The 19306-nt window shown below is 38.4% G+C and overlaps 1 protein-coding gene across 1 annotated transcript; it reads right to left on the bottom strand.

Annotated features, from left to right (window-relative positions):
• Positions 1-10351: 10351 nt before the first annotated feature.
• On the bottom strand, positions 10352-11853 carry LOC129725785 (uncharacterized). Its single transcript, XM_055681993.1, has 2 exons — positions 11738-11853; positions 10352-11211 (listed from the first exon to the last, which is right to left on the bottom strand). The coding sequence occupies exons 1-2, from the start codon at positions 11774-11776 to the stop codon at positions 10438-10440; spliced, it is 813 nt and encodes a 270-aa protein (XP_055537968.1). The 5' UTR covers positions 11777-11853; the 3' UTR covers positions 10352-10437.
• Positions 11854-19306: the final 7453 nt, after the last annotated feature.

Below are 19306 nucleotides of genomic sequence, written 5' to 3'. Positions count from 1 at the left end.
GTTAACCGATGAACCAAGAACGCGGCATACAGCGGACTGGTGGACATTCCCAAATGTTAGCAATGACCTTATCTGTCAATGAAACTTGAATACATGAGCCAGTACGATACACCTGATTGCTTTGACAGCGAGTGTTATCAGTTTGCATGAGTGAAAGTTATCAGATAACAAAATTTCTGCTGTGAAACCAATGCATCCCACTATGGCTGGCATAGGAAAGTCGCTCTTTGTATATACAAAAAATGGTGTTACCTTTTTGAAGACAATCAACGAAAAAGGTTCCAGCCTTTTTTATGCAGCTTTTTGCTAATGAAGCTTTTTTATATCATCATAAGATGTTTTCTCACTTACCTATGTACTTTTTCACTAAGACATGTCTAATAAAAATGTATTTCAATAAGTTTGCTTGAATTGTGAGTAAAACGATTTGTCTAAACGTTCTCTTAATCAATTGCATTTATCGTATTATATTATATTGACTACACCTCTAATGTAATGGATGATAACACTGGTCGCGAAGAAAATTTGCCTCAAAGATCAAACTGTAAAAGTATTAAAGGCTATATCTGTTGCCTGCGCCCTTTAAGGAACTAGGAAGACTCCCGTACCTTCGACTGATGGTCTTGACGACTGATCGCAAACACCACACCCGTGTCCACTCAAGGGAACGTTGTGTGTCATTGTACGCCAGCGGTCATGGCATCACTTGGAGAAGACAAAGACCGTTTATCCAGTGAGTGGATTACACGTTTGCACATACTCGAAATAGCCAGTTCTAAATTTATAAATATTTTTCCCAAGTAACAATAATTATATTGTTACTAAGTTAATTAAAATTACTAAGCGAGGAACAAATTATATTCACTTATACTCATCAAGGTAGCTATATTGCGAACATCTTAAATTTAAAATAAGTTATACAATTATCACATGTAGGAATATTTCGCTACAACGAGGCCTAAAAAGCGCCGCAATCTATTTCGTTGCCACAGTGTGAAATACTGAAGGTAATTAATTTTGTCAAGCAAATCGCCGTTTCTAATATTTCGTCCTAATCTCCCAATTAGAAATTTATAATTAAACTCTTGCCACTGAACGAGTGGGAGTCTTTCTTTTAAACCGAAACTTCATCTACACTGCGGACAACAGTAGCTTTTTCAACTTTCATGTGAATTTTGGTACTCCTAGTTTGTTGCCCTTAATTTGATTAGAAGTGCGTCAAAAAGCTGCAGAGTCTCGGCGGGTTCGTCGTATTACTTACAGGAAAATTACATTTAAACCTTTGAAGACTTTATGCACTTGCTACTCGGCTAGAAGCACCAGAATTCACAAGAACAATTAAAAAATTATGATCCCTCTTTTTTCCAGTTTCAACTCAAGGAACTTTTTCTCGCTTTTGTCAACCATTTGTTGAGACAGGTTTTCAAATTGAAAATAATAAAGGATTATGAAGTTTTAACCGTTCCTGTGAATTCCGGTGCTCCTAGCTAAGTCAGAAATGCGTAAAATATTCAGAGACTTGAAAGAAGTTTACCCGTAAGCAAACGTAGAAACGACGAACCCAGCAATTACTCGGCGGCCTTCTGATCAAGGGCAAGGGCAACAAAATTTACATGAACGGTTAAGAAGCTATAAACTTTCAAATTTGCCAGTCTGAGTTCTATAGGGCAAAACTTGTGTAGAACAGTGTAACTGAAGTGACCAGACGTTCCGCATTTTGCGAGACAGTCCCAAGTTTCAACAGAATGTCCCGCAAGGATGTTCAAAATCGTATTAGAGAATTATCATGAGTAAATCCTATTGGTTATGATCACGCATAATACGCGATGTTCTGTATCGTCGTTCGTGAAAGAACTTATTTGACAACTTATGTGATTTCATTTGTCAACTCGTTTATGTACATAAAAATTATCTTTTAGCTTGGGTTCGCTAGATCCAGATGAACTACTACGAGCTAGCTGTATCATTGGGACACGAGTGACGATCCCTTTTCAAAGGAATTTGCCCATTGCTGCTGTTATTTTTGCAGTATGTACACGCAACGGTGGTAAAGCGCAGTATGCAGTTCAAAAAGGAATTCATTTTCCTATCTCAATCCCTTGTAAAATTCAGGCACTGAATCAGGCAATGAAATTTCTTCTGGTAGCTAGTACGCAGCTAAAAAGTAATCATAAACCGAAATGGAAAACAAAGTTCACTTGCTGTGAAGCAAAATGTCACTTTTTCTTGCACGGAATAATTAGCACTGACATTATTCAGGTACTGAAAGTGTCAGGCAGTTGGTTGGTCGTCTCACACCCAGCGATGCCAGATTGGAAGACATTTGCCTACATTCAAAATATTTTTCACGTTATAGTTACCGGAAAAGTTATGTGAATATTTTCCACTATCGTTTTCTAGTAGATTCTACGTAATTGTCATTTAAGTTCAGGAAATCAAAAGAAATTATCATCGGTTTCCGACGAGGTAAACGACGAATTTGCATACCTGATTTATTACGCAACATATTTTGATAATTTCTAAAACCCGTTTCCTAGCTCATAAAAATTAGAGAAATAAATGAAAATTGTACATTTCGTAAAACGTTATTGTTATCAGATATCACTCAGGTATGCAAATTCATGAATGAATAAAACAACAAAAAAACTGATAAATATTACGACTTTCCCGGGGATTGTTATTATCCGCTGCAGCTGTTTTCGTTCAGGGAACTCTTCCACCTTTGAACTGAAGCTGTGTGAAACCTTTAAGCTCAAGTCTCGAGTTTATTAGGATTTTTCGAAAATTCACTTATTTGCAAGCCATCCAGAAATTCTGTTCTATGTTCAGAATCAGACAACAGCTTCGCCATTTTGATTTCTGGGTCATTTCGCACAGAGAATTCACGCGATACATCCTGTTTGACGTTGTCGAGTTCACGTAGATGGTGCGTGATTAACCATGGTATGCATGAGATTTTCACGTAGATGTTATGTTTGTCACATAAATCATGCAAAATGACAGGAAATGAACAAGTATAGGAACTTTCACGTAACAATAACGTGAAAAATATTTTGAGTGTACGATGAAGACATCCATTTTTGTGACGAAAACGTGAAGAAAACATGTGAAGAAATTGCAAAATATGTGAACGACCCGAATTTTGCATTAGTGCATTCGGGTAGGAAGACATTTTTTCGCGGACCAGACTTTTGAAAAAATTACCTGGCATCCCTGCTCTCACACCAGATCGCGGTAAACAAGTGTGTTCGAGTGTTCTAGAAAAAAGGAAAAATCATGCGCTCACTCACGTCAGATATCGTTACTGTGAAGCATTCTCAGCTGTCAAAATTCCGTTCAATAAAAAGGGCGAAATTTCGTGTACCTCTTTTCTCTTCAACTGCGTACCATGCTTAAGATGGAAGCCAGGTACCATATCTTCATGACCATGGCGACCCGCTGATGCAGTGTCAGTGTGCGTAAAGAATGCAACCATATAAGTTGTGAAAACTTCCCTACCAGCGCATCTCAGATTCCCAGGTTAATGTAGTCATTAGACGTATCGAGTTTGTGAATTGCACACCTAGTATTTTGACGTTATTGGTTGTCTGCAGCCACCGGGTGTTAATTGCGCTGCCTTCGCTGCACCCAACATCTACAGCAACAGTTTTGCACAAATTTAAATTCGCGCCGGCAGCTACCTCGAAGCGGATGAACAGGTCGTTCATTTCTTTGAGTTGCCTTGTCGATGAGATGATTACGCTTATGTCGTCTTCATAAGCCACCTGTAGATCGTTGCCGCATACTAGTTCGAGCATACACGCAAGTGGGTTAAAGTACAATGCAAAGAAATGCATGGACAGAGAATCCTCCTGCCGCACAGAAGGTTGAATTTCAAAAAGACGGAAAAGATGTCCGTTGATTAACAGCCGGGATGTGGATCGGCTGGCGTTGTATGATCTTCCAAAGCGAGAGTCATGAACGATGTTGCGCTCTGAATTTGAGCACTTCTGTCCGTCGCTCAGGATGCGATGTGCCTGAATCGCTCTCTCTAGCCTGGTTTTGAGAATGCGTGAGAAGAGCTTGTAGATATCGGGCGATATGATCGGGCTGTATCATCACGATAATGCCTTCCACAAACAACAAATTTTCAGAGTCCGTGGGCATTTTTTTTTAATTTGAAAAAATATTTGTGTTTTTGCAAAATGTGTGCAGGTTTTTACTTGTTTAAACCAAATTTTTCGACATCCACCAACATACATAAGTAAACAAAGCTTCGATGCAAATGAAACCGATGAACCAAGGTACATTGAGTTGACAATGACAAAAGCAAGCAACATTATATTGAACGATGAAAAATCTATTTAACTGTCAACACTTACGACTCAGAAAGAAAGGAGTATAATTGTTAGAGATGGTCGGGTTTCGGGTTTAAAAACCCAAAACCCGAACCCGACCCGTACCCGTCGGGTTTGGGTTTGTAAATTTTTGAAAGTGTCGGGTTCGGGTTTGAAAATTTTAAAAGGTGTCGGGTACGGGTCGGGTTCGGGTTTGGTGGGAAAAAAATTTTCGGGTTCGGGTCGGGCTCGGGTTTAAAAAAGGTCGGGTTTAGGTCTGAAAACCCGAAACCCGACTATATCAAATAAGCATTTTTGTAAGATGATGATGTCTTATTTCATGCAACTGCAAAAACACTAACATTTTAATACCATTCGAGGCCCAAAGCTTTAGGGCAGCCTCAAATTGGTACAAAAAATCTACCCCTCAAAAAAAATCTCGGGTTCGGGTCGGGTTCGGGTTTCACAGTTCCGGGTTCGGGTTTCACAAAAATAAAATTTTCTGGTTCGGGTCGGATTCGGGTTTGATCGAAAAAAAAAGTTTCGGGTTCGGGTTTCAACCGCAAAAAAAAATTCGGGTACGGGGCGGATACGGGTTTGAAAAATGCCTAACCCGACCATCTCTAATAATTGTTCAAGCGATCGCAATCTGTTTGTTTTGACACTTCGATTCTATCTGCGAAAAGTGAATTATCGGTTTGTAGAGCTACTGGGAATACAATCTCTTGGAGAATAAATTATCTCAGCGAATCTCCGGAATGGTTCACTCAGACTGCCATATCGTAGGCTAGTTGTTACAATCGACTGAGAGACGAAGTTGACTAATGTTTATCGCCGATTTTATTACCGATTACCATTATTGATGTCCCGCGTTCATCAAAAGTATCACGCGCGTATGAAATCTTTATTTGAGCCAAAAAATTGGTTTATGCCATTTACTTTCTAAAGATAATTTCATTCAAATGTTGGCCACGGCTACGTTTTAAGTGGTCCATACGAAAAGTCCAATTTCGGGTCACTTTTTCGAGCATTTCGGCTGGTATCTCGCGAATAACGCGTGTAATGTTGTCTTTCAAGGCTGGAATTGTTGTTGGCTTATCTGCATAGACGAGAGACTTAACGTAGCCCCACAAAAAATAATCTAGCGGTGTAAAATCGCATGATCTAGGCTGCCAATTCACCGGTCCATTTCGTGAGATAAATTGCTCACCGAACTCATTCCGAAAAATGTCCATTGATTCGCGCGATGTGTGGCACGTTGCTCCGTCTTGCTGAAACCGCATGTCAACAAGACCCAGCTCTTCCATTTCCGGGCAAAAAATCAGAAATCATCGCGCGATAGCGAGCGCCATTGACGGTAACATTGCGATTTTGATCATCTTTGAAGAAGTACGGACCAATGATGCCTCCAGCGTGTAAACCGCACCAAACCGTGCATTCTTCTGGGTGCATTAGCGATTCTTGTATTGCCTCTGGTTGCTCTTCGATCCAAATGCGGCAATTTTGCTTATTAACATACCCATTTAACCAGAAATGAGCTTTGTCTCTGAAATGGTCGTAATGCGCGAAAAACATTTTTCACAGAGAACGAATTTTGGTAATAAAATTCGATTATTTGTAAGCGTTGTTCAGGCGTAAGTCATGGTTCATGGTGAAATGGCAAACCAAACTGAGTACATTAGACTTTGACAGCTGTCAGAATTCACGCGTGAATTGTCAAATCTGAATACACGAAAAACCAAATAGCAAAAAAATCACCCTTTATATCTTAAAAATAAGTATCGAAAGAAATTTAGATTTAGATTCGGTAAAAGAGAAATAAACTGGGAGCTGGGCTCTTATTCGTAAGTTACAATCGAAAGCTGCAAGTTGATTTATTTTATAGTGCAAAAGAAATCTATTCCTGGTGATTTTGCTAGTGCCTTCTCAAAAAGGATTATTTGGAGATTGCTGGTTCCCTTCTCGGCTCTGGGTGACTTGCCGGGTTGAAGTGGTTCTGCTGGGAGTTCTGCAGTTTTGGATTATATAGGTGAGCGGTAATTTGGCCAGGAAAATCCTCTCAATTTATTGAAGTTCCTCCGGGCAACTGTGTCCAAGTGATTTTTCTATAACTAGTACCTACATCTTTCGATAATTAATATGCAAAAACAATGTCAGCAACATATTTCGATGAAGTTTAGTAAAAGTAAGTACCTTAGTAAACTCACCAGCCAAAAATGGAGCCGAAAACTCTTATAAGGCTATATACCTTCTTAGTTTCCGAAAAATTGAAAACTTTTTTATTGCATTTGCTTGAAGTACAACTTTTCGAGAACATTTTTATGAAGATCTGGGCAATTTTTTAGAAGATCTGAGCAATAAGGAGAAAGTTAGAGCGATTTGCAGAGCGCCTCGCCACGGCCGCATAAGCTAAACTTGAAATTTTATACGCGTTTATCTCAGAATGGTGTTTCTCAAAAAATTACTTTGCCATAATCCTGATTGCATAATCCTGAAACTACTAAGCCGATTTCTATCACCTTTTTTTTAATGTTCGTTAATAAATTCTCCGGTCCTTGAACGATCGCTTTTTGAAACATACATTTTCAATGCAATTTTTAGCGCTCAAAACGTGCATTTTTTGGGAAAAACGTTCCCGTTTGCACTGAAAACAAAATACTTATAAAAGCGATCGTTCAAGGGCATGGCACACTTCTAAACTAATGAAATAAGATGAGTTTTTTGATCCCCATAAGACTGGGGCTTCTTTCCTCAAGCCAAACAATAATCACGTTGTCAAGATGAATGGGGTTATTTTAAGTTGGTCTGACAAGGACAAGTACTTGGGACTAATTTACGATAAAAAACTTATTTTCAAAGAGCACATTGAGAGTATACAAGCCAAGTGCATTAAATATACGAGATGCTTATATCCTCACATTAACAGGAATTCTAAACTTTGTTTAAAGAACAAACTTTTGATTTACAAACAAACTTTTTGACCAGCAATGCTTTATGCTGTACCGATCTGGTCAAGTTGCTCTTCAACAAAGAAGAAAACGCTTCAAAGGATTCAGAATAAAATTCTGAAAATGATTTTGAAGCGTCTTCCTTGGTTTGGTACACTCGAATTACATAGACTTACTGGTGTTCAACTATTAGAAGCTATGTCAAATAAAATTATTAACAATTTTCGACAAAAATCGTTGCAATCCTCAATTGCTACGATAAGCTCTCTTTATAGCCAATAAGTTAGCAATTAAGTTGGCAATTAAGTTAGTTGTAAGTTTACTTCCCCTTTTCTGACAAGTAGGTTTAAATCCCTACGAACGATAAGTCCTAATTGCGAAATCAAACAAATCCTAACAATTAAAATTACAAACTTCTAACAGTGTTGAGAAGTCACCATTTGTGATGGGACACACATACTCATTACTTACTTATATTTATTATAAATACTTGAGCTACTAACAAATCCCCGCCTTTAAAAAAATGAGTTTTTTTATTTCAGTTGACCCGCTGAGTCTCTATCGCTGCAAGCCTCTGCAAAAACAAGCGTTTCGGGGAAACGGCGATTACTTCAGCAATAATTGGTATAACTCAAAATCAAAGGTATTTTTTTGTTGTTGATAAATTGTACTTTCAGAAAAATACCACTTTGATGCAATAAGAATGGTGCTATGCACTTAAAAATAAATTAAAACTTCCCTCATGTTTCTCGTCCAAAAAGGTATATAACCCCTTAAAATATTTTGCTTAATTTTTGAGTTTTTCGGCGTAAGACTTGAAGACAAATTGTCCATATTTATGACTTGCCCGTTTCCAGAGCGAGTTGAAAATAATTTCAACCCGAAAACTACCACCCAGGCCCGAAGAGAATCCGGAAAGGTGGCAACCCTAGTTGCTTGTGTTTACTACACTCTGTTTCTTTCGGGTGCTATAAGGGGCAAGAAAAGAGTAGTTCTGATGTGCCTCGTAAAGCAGCTGTCTTCGAAAAATCGGGTTACTATCGATAGGAAACAATTAGCAATTAGCGGTATTATCAAATATTTTAAAATAGGTATGTTAAGGGGTTATATCTACCAAATGCTCAAAAAAGCAAGGCTTTTTTCATGGTTTTTTTTACAGGACAGTTGAGATGTAAGGTATAAAAATAATATATCATTGGATTGAGCAACTCTTGCTGAATAGAAAAATATATTTTTATTGCTATTTTTGTTACAAAATGGCGGCTGTGCAGCGATTGCCGTGAACTGCTTTTTTTAAGTTGTTCCGCGGCGAGCAGTAGAAGTCGTGCCCAACTCCACCTATAACCAAAAAAAAATTTTTTCATTATCTACATAAGTGTCGCTAGTGAAGTACACATGATTATACTTTTAGAATTTTTCTTCGCAAAATGGCAACGGATTGAAAAAAAAGTTCTGTTTCGACAAAAAAAAATCGACTTTGATTGTTTATAACTTTTGTTGTTGTTAATCAATCGCTTAGATCGTGTGTACTTCACTAGATAATCTAATGAAGAAGCTACAGTTAAAATTTCAAGTCAATCGGATGTAAACTTTTTCAGTTCTACTGCTCGCCGATTTTGAAAACATGGTTTTGAGAAAAACGCGTTTAAAGTATCAAAATGCTATAAATCTTAAGAATCGCAATAACAAAGCCCCTAATAATTTGTTTACCTTCAGTCAGCTATCCCTGCACCGTAAAATTGTCCTTCCTGGGTTTTATTTTCCACTTTTTGTCATCTGATGTATGGCTGCGCCTAGCCTCTTTCGCGATGTCGGACATGCGATGCTTAGCGACTTTGACAAAGTTGGCGCCCGATCCCACGCAAAACTCAAACTTGTCACTCATATTTAAGTACTTTTGAATACTTAAATATACTCACAGTTAAAAAGTATAGAAAAACTCAAACAAAGAATGTACACAACGAGAACGGCTGATCGACTAAACAAAGGGAAATTGAGAATAAACACGTTCTGTAGAGACGCTATAACGGTCGAAATTTGATGCAGAGACCTCTATACTTCAAATTTGAAACACGATAATGATCGTAGGTAACTTCTGCTAGTTTACAAAACCTCAAAATAAAAAGAAAAACGAGCATCGCCCAATTAAACGAAAAATGTGTTTAGTAAAGCGGGCAATGTATGCAGTTTGCGAGAATGCGAAAATGAACGGGAAAAGAAGGTGTGACTTTTTAGGCTTAGAAAAATTTTTCCCTCGTCCAGACGAAAAAAAAAAATTTTTTTTCTAAGCCTAAAAAGTCACACCTTCTATTCCCGTTCATTTTCGCATCCTCGCAAACTGCATACATTGCCCGCTTTACTAAACTTAAAATGTAAGTCATATGACAAATATGAAATTAGTTCGTAACGAAAAATGTGATTTTGGAGTATAAAAGTTGTTCGGTAAAAATTGATTTAAACAAACTTTGAGTTTAGATCTGTACTTGGGTGATGTAGATTTTGATTCTTGGATAGTTTTCGCATGATTAAGGCTAATAAAAATAAATGGCGAAAAAAAATTTTTTTTTGGTAGATATAACCCCTTAAGCACTAGAAGGTAGGGTTTTTTTGTTTCGTCTGCAAAAATTTACAAAAAAAAATTTAATTGTTGCCACTTTTACAATACTCCTCTATATCCAGTTGCGTCGTTTACCGCTTATGGTGTGACCACAAGCCACGACAAATCAACTCTCGTCACGTTCGATATTTGTAGATTTCAAGGCAACCCATGATACCGTTGAACGAGAATGACTATAAAAAATGCAGGAATATAATTTTCGGACAAACTTACGTGTATGATTGGAACTAGTATGATCCCTTCTTCCTTTCTACATACACATTTTACTAGCGGGCTAGATAGCCTCTTAATGTGCTAGTGACTGATCTAATAATCAAACAACAAACAACTTTTCTAGCGGCAGGACTTACGAAAAAACCACGTTAGACAACAGATAGGAAATGGAGTGTGACCTTGAACTCACACTTCCAGCTTTGGCACTTCATTCGAACTTCATAACTGGTACATTGTTTTGGTTTTGCAGCGACTAGAACACCTCCTCTTTATATTGTATATTATTATATTTACATTATTTTATTCATCATACACTAAACATTCGTCCTTTGTCACTAAGTATTCAACACGTTCCTACAACACAAGATGCGGTACTCGATTGAAATATTGTTCCTGCGGGACATTGTAGATGTTGTGAGTTGAGGTTGATATCACAGAAGTAATAGAAGCGACAGTCAATGGGATCGGGGAACAGTCCAGCGGATTCACAGCGATACGAATTATCTTCATCCGGTGGTGTAGTACTAGAGACACCTTGTCTATCCATACATCGACCGTCATTGAATATTTGATCACCACTACAACGGTATAGTTGAGGATAAAGAGCACGAGACTGAGTATCAACGATACAAAGATAGTAGATGTTATTATTTCCAGGCCAGCTATTCATTTCTCCTGCACGTGAACAGCTCCATTGCAACGTAGTGCAAATAGTATCATTGCGATGCAGTGAGCAATCCCCTGTTGCGGCCGAAAAAGCCATTGTATCACAAACCATATTTATAGACACCATGTTTTGCTGTTCTTGACGGCACAAATGATATCGTTGGCAATCAAATGGATTAGGAAATACCCCTTCAGTGTTACATACAAAACTGCCTTCTTGGCCTGGGCTGCAAGCACCAACATTTTGAGAACAACCTCTTTCTAGTACATTGCAGTAAAACCCGTTATCTTCGTCGCAATCCTCGAAAGGCTGGGGACGCCATTCACCATTTATGAACAGACATTGTGCGGCCGTACGACACGTCATACAGATGAAGCCTTCTCCGCTGCAGGTAGAAGTTTGAAATTCAGTTATCGAAATAATTTTTTGGCCACTTACAATTATCGTCACCTGAAATGTTGAAGAAAAAATTTTTTTTTTACTTATTATATTTATTATATGTACACATTGTTCTTAAACGCTCTCTCTCTCTTTTCTGGCTTTAACTAGTTTTATTCTTAACACTTTCACTTTTCGCCTTATTCATGGGCATCACATGAAAGATTGCAGGTTCGAGTCCCGTCTGGATGATGTATAATTTTTCGAAGTCTAAGTCACACTTTAGTCCTTGTTTTTTTCTCACAAACGCTGCCTGCTTTAAAAATACACTTTAATAGATTTTTACGTTCATTCCACCAAATTTACACCAAAATTTGCGAAAAATCATAATAAGACAAGCAATAACAATATTAAGGTTCCGACATCCAACAAACTCTCAGCTCCAAACCAAGGAAATTCTTAACATTATTATCGATAAGACCTAACATGTTTTCCGTTTATTCACTCATTGTGTTACATTCCAATACATATTCACACCAAGAAGTAGTGAAGTTTATGCGTATGTCTTAAGTGCATTTAATGCGCAATTGATTATTACCGTTGCAAGTAAAATGTTGATCAAAAACCACGAGGTCATTCTGTACAGAAAAAAATAGTAACCGTACGATATTTATCTAGCTGCTCTATTACTAAGGAGCGAAAACACCTTGACTAGATTGTTAGCTAGCCTTATTGATATGGATAGCCTAAAACAACTGAATATATACCTGCGAAAAAAGGTTAGACACTGCCAAACCTCAGCGATGACCTTATCGTCCAGTGTTCCCGTGTCACAGCGATTGCTTGGAGCAAGTTATATCGCAAGGACGTAAAATTTATTAGATAACGAATTTTCCTTGCAGGGGATTTTTTTATTATCGTATGAATGAGTCTCCAAATTTCATTAGTTTCCGATGGGCGGAGTTTTGTTTTTACAAGGGAATTTTCAAAGTGAAAAACTTTTCTTAGTTGGTTTATCGATAAAAAATTATTAGTTATTTACTATGACTTCTCTAAATGGCTCGAGAAAAAACCTGTTTCGGGAAAAATTCACCAATTAAGTTACAACCAATGTTGATTTTACAATCTTGGCTTATAGCTGCCTGAAATATTCAGTATCCATATGGGCTCCTTTTTCTTCTACGTAGCGAAGCTGGTACCTCAGTAACACATAAATCATATTTGTAAATAATAAGGTTGTTAAAATTATTATAATTTCTGACATAATTTGATGGAGTCCTAGTTGCAGTGTGAGTTGCTTGTTTAAGAAAGCAAAGTTGGTTATGAGAATCCATCAATTCTGTAACATGTTAAATTTAATTGTCATCTAAAACATCACCTTCAGAGGTAGATAAAATTGTAGATAAGGTTTGGTGAAATTTGTGGATTCAACACTGGTGAATACTGTTCTCGATTAATCCAGAAATCAATCATTCAAACAGTCGTCGAACATGAACAACTCTGACGACTAATGAAAAAGACGTACCGTAATTGGTTTACGGTAGCCATATGATGTAATAACCTATACTTGCTTGCCTGTCCCTCCATGAATCAAAGCTGAAGTGACTCGTGCGGTCCTGTTTATTAGACATAATTTCAGCCAAGTCGGGACTCAAACGCAGGGTGGGTTGCTAATTAAACCAGCATTGTATCTTGAAGCCAACTGTGTAATCAGCCATAAATGCAAATGATTTTAAGTAACTGATTTGTGTCAAAACCACACAAATTAAAAGCTAAATGGAATAAAACAATGTAAATATGTATTATTTTTTAACAAGTTGTTTAAAAACAAAAATAAATAAGAATCGGAATCTAGTGAGCAAATTCAATAAAATTGAGAAACCTATTCTGGATTGTTCAAATATGTGCTTGAGAATATTGGTTGAAGTTCTTAAGCCATACTTTAAAATTTCGAAATTGCAAAATACTAAGTAACCTGCACAAATCGCATTTAATTGAATTATTTTTAGAATATTTTTTTTGAATAATAATTTCTCGCTGAACCATAGAGCTAGGAAACTTTTAATATCTATATACATAGTACATTTTCGTTTCTAGTACTTTCTAGTACTAAACAATACAACGTAAAGCTCGTCAGAGCTTCCTATAAAATTCCTCCAACTTTTTACATTTTGCTTCTGCGCGTTCGAAGTTGCTTCAGGAGCTTTTAGACTTTTTTTGAAGTAGAATACTTCTCTCAGGAAGTTCGGCTACATAGGGATGTGAAATGAAAATCTAAAACCGAGAAAAGTGAAAAATATGTCCAATTTCAAATGCTATCTTCGGTTAGTATCTGATGGATTTCCTTCGTTCTTGCAGCAATAGATTGCAAAATCTTCTAAGATTCTTCCCAAAATAAAATAATTGTAATTTCATTATTCACAGTATTGTGCTATTGAAAATAGTTAAATCAAGTTTTTCAAGGCAAATAAACAAAAAAGTTAATAGATTTTGACAACGCAAGCAAGTTTCTGTGTTGTATCCTAGCAATTTAAATTTGTCGCACCCGTCTAATTTACTGTATGTGAAATAGCTTCCACAGTGCATGTTTTCCGTGTATCTTATTTCCCTCACGGTTAGGGCAGCACAAAGGTTGCGATCAGAAACCGATTTTGAACAGCAAAATGCCTTTTTCAAGGCAAATAAACAAGTAATTAAAGGTTAATAATTTTCTGGCATCAACACAAGCAGACATTCTGTGCGGAATGCAATCAAATTCTGTTGTAGTTGTCTAATTTTTACTTTATTTAGTAAACCCCCCACGGTAGGGGCAGCGCAAAGGCTGCGATCAGAAAACCGACTTTGAATAATAAACTGCCCTGTTAGAACGCATTCACAAAAGCAGTTAGTTCGACTATGCAAAGCTAATATGAAGTCGATTCAATCAATCAGCATTAACAGAATTTCGTCGTCTCCCAGCTGCCAAGTTGCAACATGATGCAACTCGCAACAGCGAGCAAACGAAATCGCTTGATGTTACAAATCGCAATAAGATACGGGTTAAAACCGTTGCGTGTGTGAGCGCACCATCGGTGTTTATTCGCTGGATAAAAAAATCAAATGCGAATGTGATGTTCACTCAAAGAAACCTTGGTTTGACAGGCTAAATTAATTCATTCATGAAGCAGCAACATACCTTCTCTCATCAACTCATTCGAGTGACCACACATTCTTTCGAGACATCGTACAATCTCAGCAACCATTCTATTTCCTGTAGATTGAAACAAGCAGCATTTCATTTGAGTCATTCATTTGTGTTTCAGTTGATTTTCGCGAGTGGAATAGGTTGGAATATGTATTCCAGAATGGAACAACTGGCAAACTATTTTAAATGTGGAGTTGACAAAACTTACATCGTTCATTTTCTGCCGTATGCAACATATTAGGAGGCAAGAATGATTGATGTAAATATTGCCAGTTAGCCGTTTGGTATAGGTTCTCCTAGAGATAGAGGCATCTCCTACTCTACTCCACAGCCTTATAATCTCCAGTCCCCGTTTCAAATGACGTGAGCGGAATCAGGACATGCAAAATGGTGATAAGAACGAGAGAGCTCCGGGGTAACTACACCTGATTTATTCGACGTGATTTGTTGATTCGACGTATTTAATAATTACTGTAAACAACCTCGTCAGTGTGCTTAAGCTGAAAACATTTGTAACAGGTACACTTATTGTACCTTAGGTATAATTTGTACATAACTAATTTAAGAAGTAACTTTTTTCTAGTTGTATATATAAAATATTAAAATCAATATTAAAAGTTAATAGGAACGAACAGATCTGGTAATCACAAACAGTCTAGTTCGACCACTGAAATACATTAGTCGACTGAGGGTACTTGAACTGGTATAATAAACCAGACGTATTTGAATTAGGCAGCGCCTAAAGATATGCCACCCAGGAGATACGACGTTACGCACTGCGATCCGTGAGGTCTCGAGAGAAATGCTCTTTATACGGATTAAAGAAACTGCTAGGACCGAATCAAACTCAGAGATTAGAGAGATTAGATTGACATCGTGTCCTCCAAACGCGGGCAAAGTGGGATGGCAAGATCCAATGAAACCCGTAAGAGCGAGATGCATTGCTCAGGAACGATCTATAGCTAACGAGTTTGTCCAACTCGTTCGGAGGTGACGCACTTCCTGTAGACCGACTTCGTAAAACTATTTAGCTGAGGGCTCGAGATTTTCTCGTCCATTTGCCAGTAAACCTAATAAGGTATCGGAAGTGTGGCCTTGCCTCGCGTGTTTGCGATCGTCGAAGTAGGGACAGATTAACTTGTTAAAATTTTCAAGAGTGCTAATCATCAAGATTCTTTGCAGTGAAATTCAACCGAATTAGAAACCTTCGCATAGCTAGGCTAGTTTCGTTTGTGCCAAGAGAAGAAAGGTATAAGAATCTGTGCGTGTAGGAAAGTGCGTGTCTTAATCCTCGCCGAACAGCCGTTCGACGGCTTTCTTTCTTCAATATAGCCAATCGACCGCCGCCACATTTTTTCCGTTGGGTTTACCGTGCGCAAATTCCGCCCAACCATCATCGGGGCCAGAAAGGGCCGCGCCGTAACCATCGCGCCCACATCAGACGATCATCGAGATACAGGCGAATTCACAGGATCCTCCCCACCCTTCTAGGTGGCTCAGGATAGCACCAGCAGCAAGCAACGCGTGCCGAAGCAGAGAATCTCATCGCATCGTTGCTGCCCATCATTCGCCGTACCACACGCTGTAAGGCACAGTCAGAGGTATTCCCCCATCCAACTATTGCTACAGGCCTGTAAGTACTCATTTGAGCTCATTTATTATTCGATTTTCCGTGTGCACATGTGACCGACGGTCAGAGAACGTCGCCAGATTGAACGTACATATATTCAAATGATGAAATTTGTTCGCTGCTGAGATTGCATGCAGGCGATTTGGCAAACGCTTTGTTAAGCGATAGACAATGGTCCGATAGATCAGTAAAGACACGCACAGATAGAATAGGGAAAGGAAAGATGATAAAAATCGAGAGTTACTAGAACAAGATTGTGATTCAACTAGAATAACCATGTGTAAATTATTTCTTGCAAATATTACCTAATGCCTCCCTATCACGCTGTGTAGTTTTTTTGGTGATTAGCCCCCCTGAAAAGATTTCTGCTCGCGCGTATCGTTTCGATTTGAACCTATGCTTGCGAACTTCGCTTCGAAGGGCGACCACGTGACCACTGCCGTATTTGCGTATGCCGACAAGAGGGGGAAAACTCCCATGATGTTCAAGAGAAGCTTTTAGGGAAAGCTTGCTTTCGGATGAGAAGGGTGAATCCGTGAATGATGGTCGTGAGAGTCTAGTGAGATCTAGTAAGTCTAGTGAGGGGGGGAAGTTGGGGACAGCCGGACCGCTTTGACGCGTTTTGAACAAGCACCTACCTGAGGTTAGGTCTCATACCGGGCAATTGAACATTGGTGAGCGATCCTCATTCGAGGTGGCGCTTAAATCGCTCATTTTTACGGTCAAGTGCGGAATGGAAATCCCTGGCGTTAGCTCTGAATAACGTTTGGTCCTTAAGTACGCCATCGTCGCTAGACGATGTTGGCGTGTTACACATTCCATTCATTCCTGGTTTCGATAAAGATTTGTTGTTTATAATATTCCGCGACGAACCATAGTTACTCATTTGCAATTGAATACGTAAAGCTACTCAAAGGAAAATAAACTACAGTTACTCAAATGAAATGTTTACCAATACGAAACTGTTGGGAACTGTTTCATTTGAAACAGAGTGATTATGCTATTCATTTTCATTGTATTTTTTCGATTGAGTATGAAATTTTACCGCACTGTTGACAGTAGTAGCAGCAGATATCAGCACTCAGCAGTAGCAGAATCTAGCAGCGGGTTGCGCCTGTGGCTACCTTCAAATTAAACAAATCACTTGCCCTGTGGTTGGTCACCACGTCTCAGGCCTCTGCCTGAGACCGAACGCCAACGCGAGCGATCGGGCGAGATTTTTGCCGTACATCAGCCGGCACTTCCTCAAATGGAAAAGTTGGATCATTATGTTCAGAAGAATATTACTGTCGGTAATATTACAGAGATGCGATTGCATTATATCCGATATGGAATTGAACAATTGTACTTTTGAGGACAAGTAAAACACTTAATTTGAAGAATTAATAGTTTTGGGTACCAGTAGCAGTATGGTAACAGCCTCAGCGGTAGGTGCAGCCGGTACTTCCATGAGGCCGATGTTATAAGGAAGTAAATGGAAGCGGCACGGCGAAACAGTTCGGATGTGCTTAGACGCGCGTCATATTTCGTTGTTGATATTATTCCCCACATGAAACGTGGCGCTTTCGTACGATAGCGGCGGTATTAGCGGTACACACTTATTCTCGTTTTAATTGTTCAGTAATTTTTATTACGGTCATGTTCAGTAAAGTTGAAAAAATACTGATCATTTTGTAATTTTCTCAAAAATAACTGATGTCGGTTGAAGTTTTTACCGAACTACCGTTATGCAAAAGGCACTTGACGAGCTCAGCAAAACATTACTGACCTTTTCTGTAAACTAAAGTATGTTCTGCACTTTCATAAAGTTCAGTAAACATTTGACGGTCTGTCAGCATCTACCTAGGTGTTGCTGAAAACTCTTCAATTGTTTAACTGAACTCTTGTTGTTTTTTACTATACTGTTCGGCAATTTTTCTGCATCTGTCAAAACGAAACATCAAATGTCCGCAATTTACAAATATTCAAAGAGTTCCGAAACTGAGTTTTTAAAGTGTTTCGCGCGTGATTTTTGAAAAAAAAATAAATAAATGGATATTTTACTTTCAAACCTACAAGAAAACGACGTGGAGGTACACGATCTATTCAGTCAGCATATGGAAATTTTTCCACCACAGGAGAGCAGTTTACTAGAAGCTTGCAATAAAAAGCCTGTATTCATCATAACATTAAACGTAACAAATTTTTACTCGAATGTGTTGGGAACACCAGTATAATCGATCTGAACAATCCGACATTCCTTTATAGAATTATTCAACAGTTGCAATAGCAACTTTCACAATGGTTCATATTTCTCTCATAACCATGAAAAAACTTCACGTTTACAGAATGCTCGGTAATTTGTGACGAATCGTCAGCTTTGTAAATTTACAGAACGCTCGGTAATTCGTGACGAATAGTCAGCTTTGTAAATACCGACTCTTGCAGCAATTTTTGATGAACGCTTCGTAATTTTTTACTGAGCTATCTTCTATGTTTGACGTTTCAGCGAGAATGAAAAATTACCGAGCACTCGTCAAGCAAATAAATTGCTGAACAGATTGCTGATGGATCAGCTGTTGAAAACTCGTTAAAAAGATTGCTGAGTTCGGTAAAAGAAACTAAGTGTGTAGATGCATTTGCCAACACTTACTCCAGTAAAGCCGTGACTAATTTTCAATGTGAAAACACTTTTCTATTGTGTTGGCCGTGCGCATTAGGCCTCTGCCAGGCTAAACGCGAAAAGCGGCGCGAACCGATTCGCCCGGCCGTAGGTTAATGTACAGCCGTAAGTAGAGCTGTGTAAAAGTATTCTACTTCAACCTTGCGGTCGTGGCTTTGCACACAACCCTCCTGTGATTTTTTTTTATCGCTAATTTTTATCAAAATGCACTTTGTGCTTTTGTTACTATAATTAGAGTTGAGATGGTGCTGTTTCGACTCGATTTCGCTATATTATTTTACTTGAGAACTGCTTGTTGGTACGCATGTCAACAAGACCCAGCTCTTCCATTTCCGGAAAAAAAATCAGAAATCATCGCGCGATAGCGAGCGCCATTGACGGTAACATTGCGATTTTGATCATCTTTGAAGAGGTACGGACCAATGATGCCTCCAGCGTGTAAACCGCACCAAACCGTGCATTCTTCTGGGTGCATTAGCGATTCTTGTATTGCCTCTGGTTGCTCTTCGATCCAAATGCGGCAATTTTGCTGATTAACATACCCATTTAACCAGAAATGAGCTTTGTCTCTGAAGTGGTCGTAATGCGCGAAAAACATTTTTCACAGAGAACGAATTTTGGTAATAAAATTCGATTATTTGTAAACGTTGTTCAGGCGTAAGTCATGGTTCATGGTGAAATGGCAAACCAA

The sequence above is a fragment of the Wyeomyia smithii genome, chromosome 2 (assembly GCF_029784165.1).
Source record: "Wyeomyia smithii strain HCP4-BCI-WySm-NY-G18 chromosome 2, ASM2978416v1, whole genome shotgun sequence".
NCBI lineage: Eukaryota > Metazoa > Arthropoda > Insecta > Diptera > Culicidae > Wyeomyia > Wyeomyia smithii.
This window is presented reverse-complemented; position numbering and strand designations above follow the sequence as displayed.

Coding starts and splice junctions, on each gene's coding strand:
- LOC129725785 (XM_055681993.1), bottom strand. CDS start 11,776: ATGACCTCGTGGTTTTTGATCAACATTTTACTTGCAACG. Junction 11,212..11,737: donor TCAACATTTTACTTGCAACG/GTAATAATCAAT, acceptor TCAACATTTCAG/GTGACGATAATTGTAAGTGG.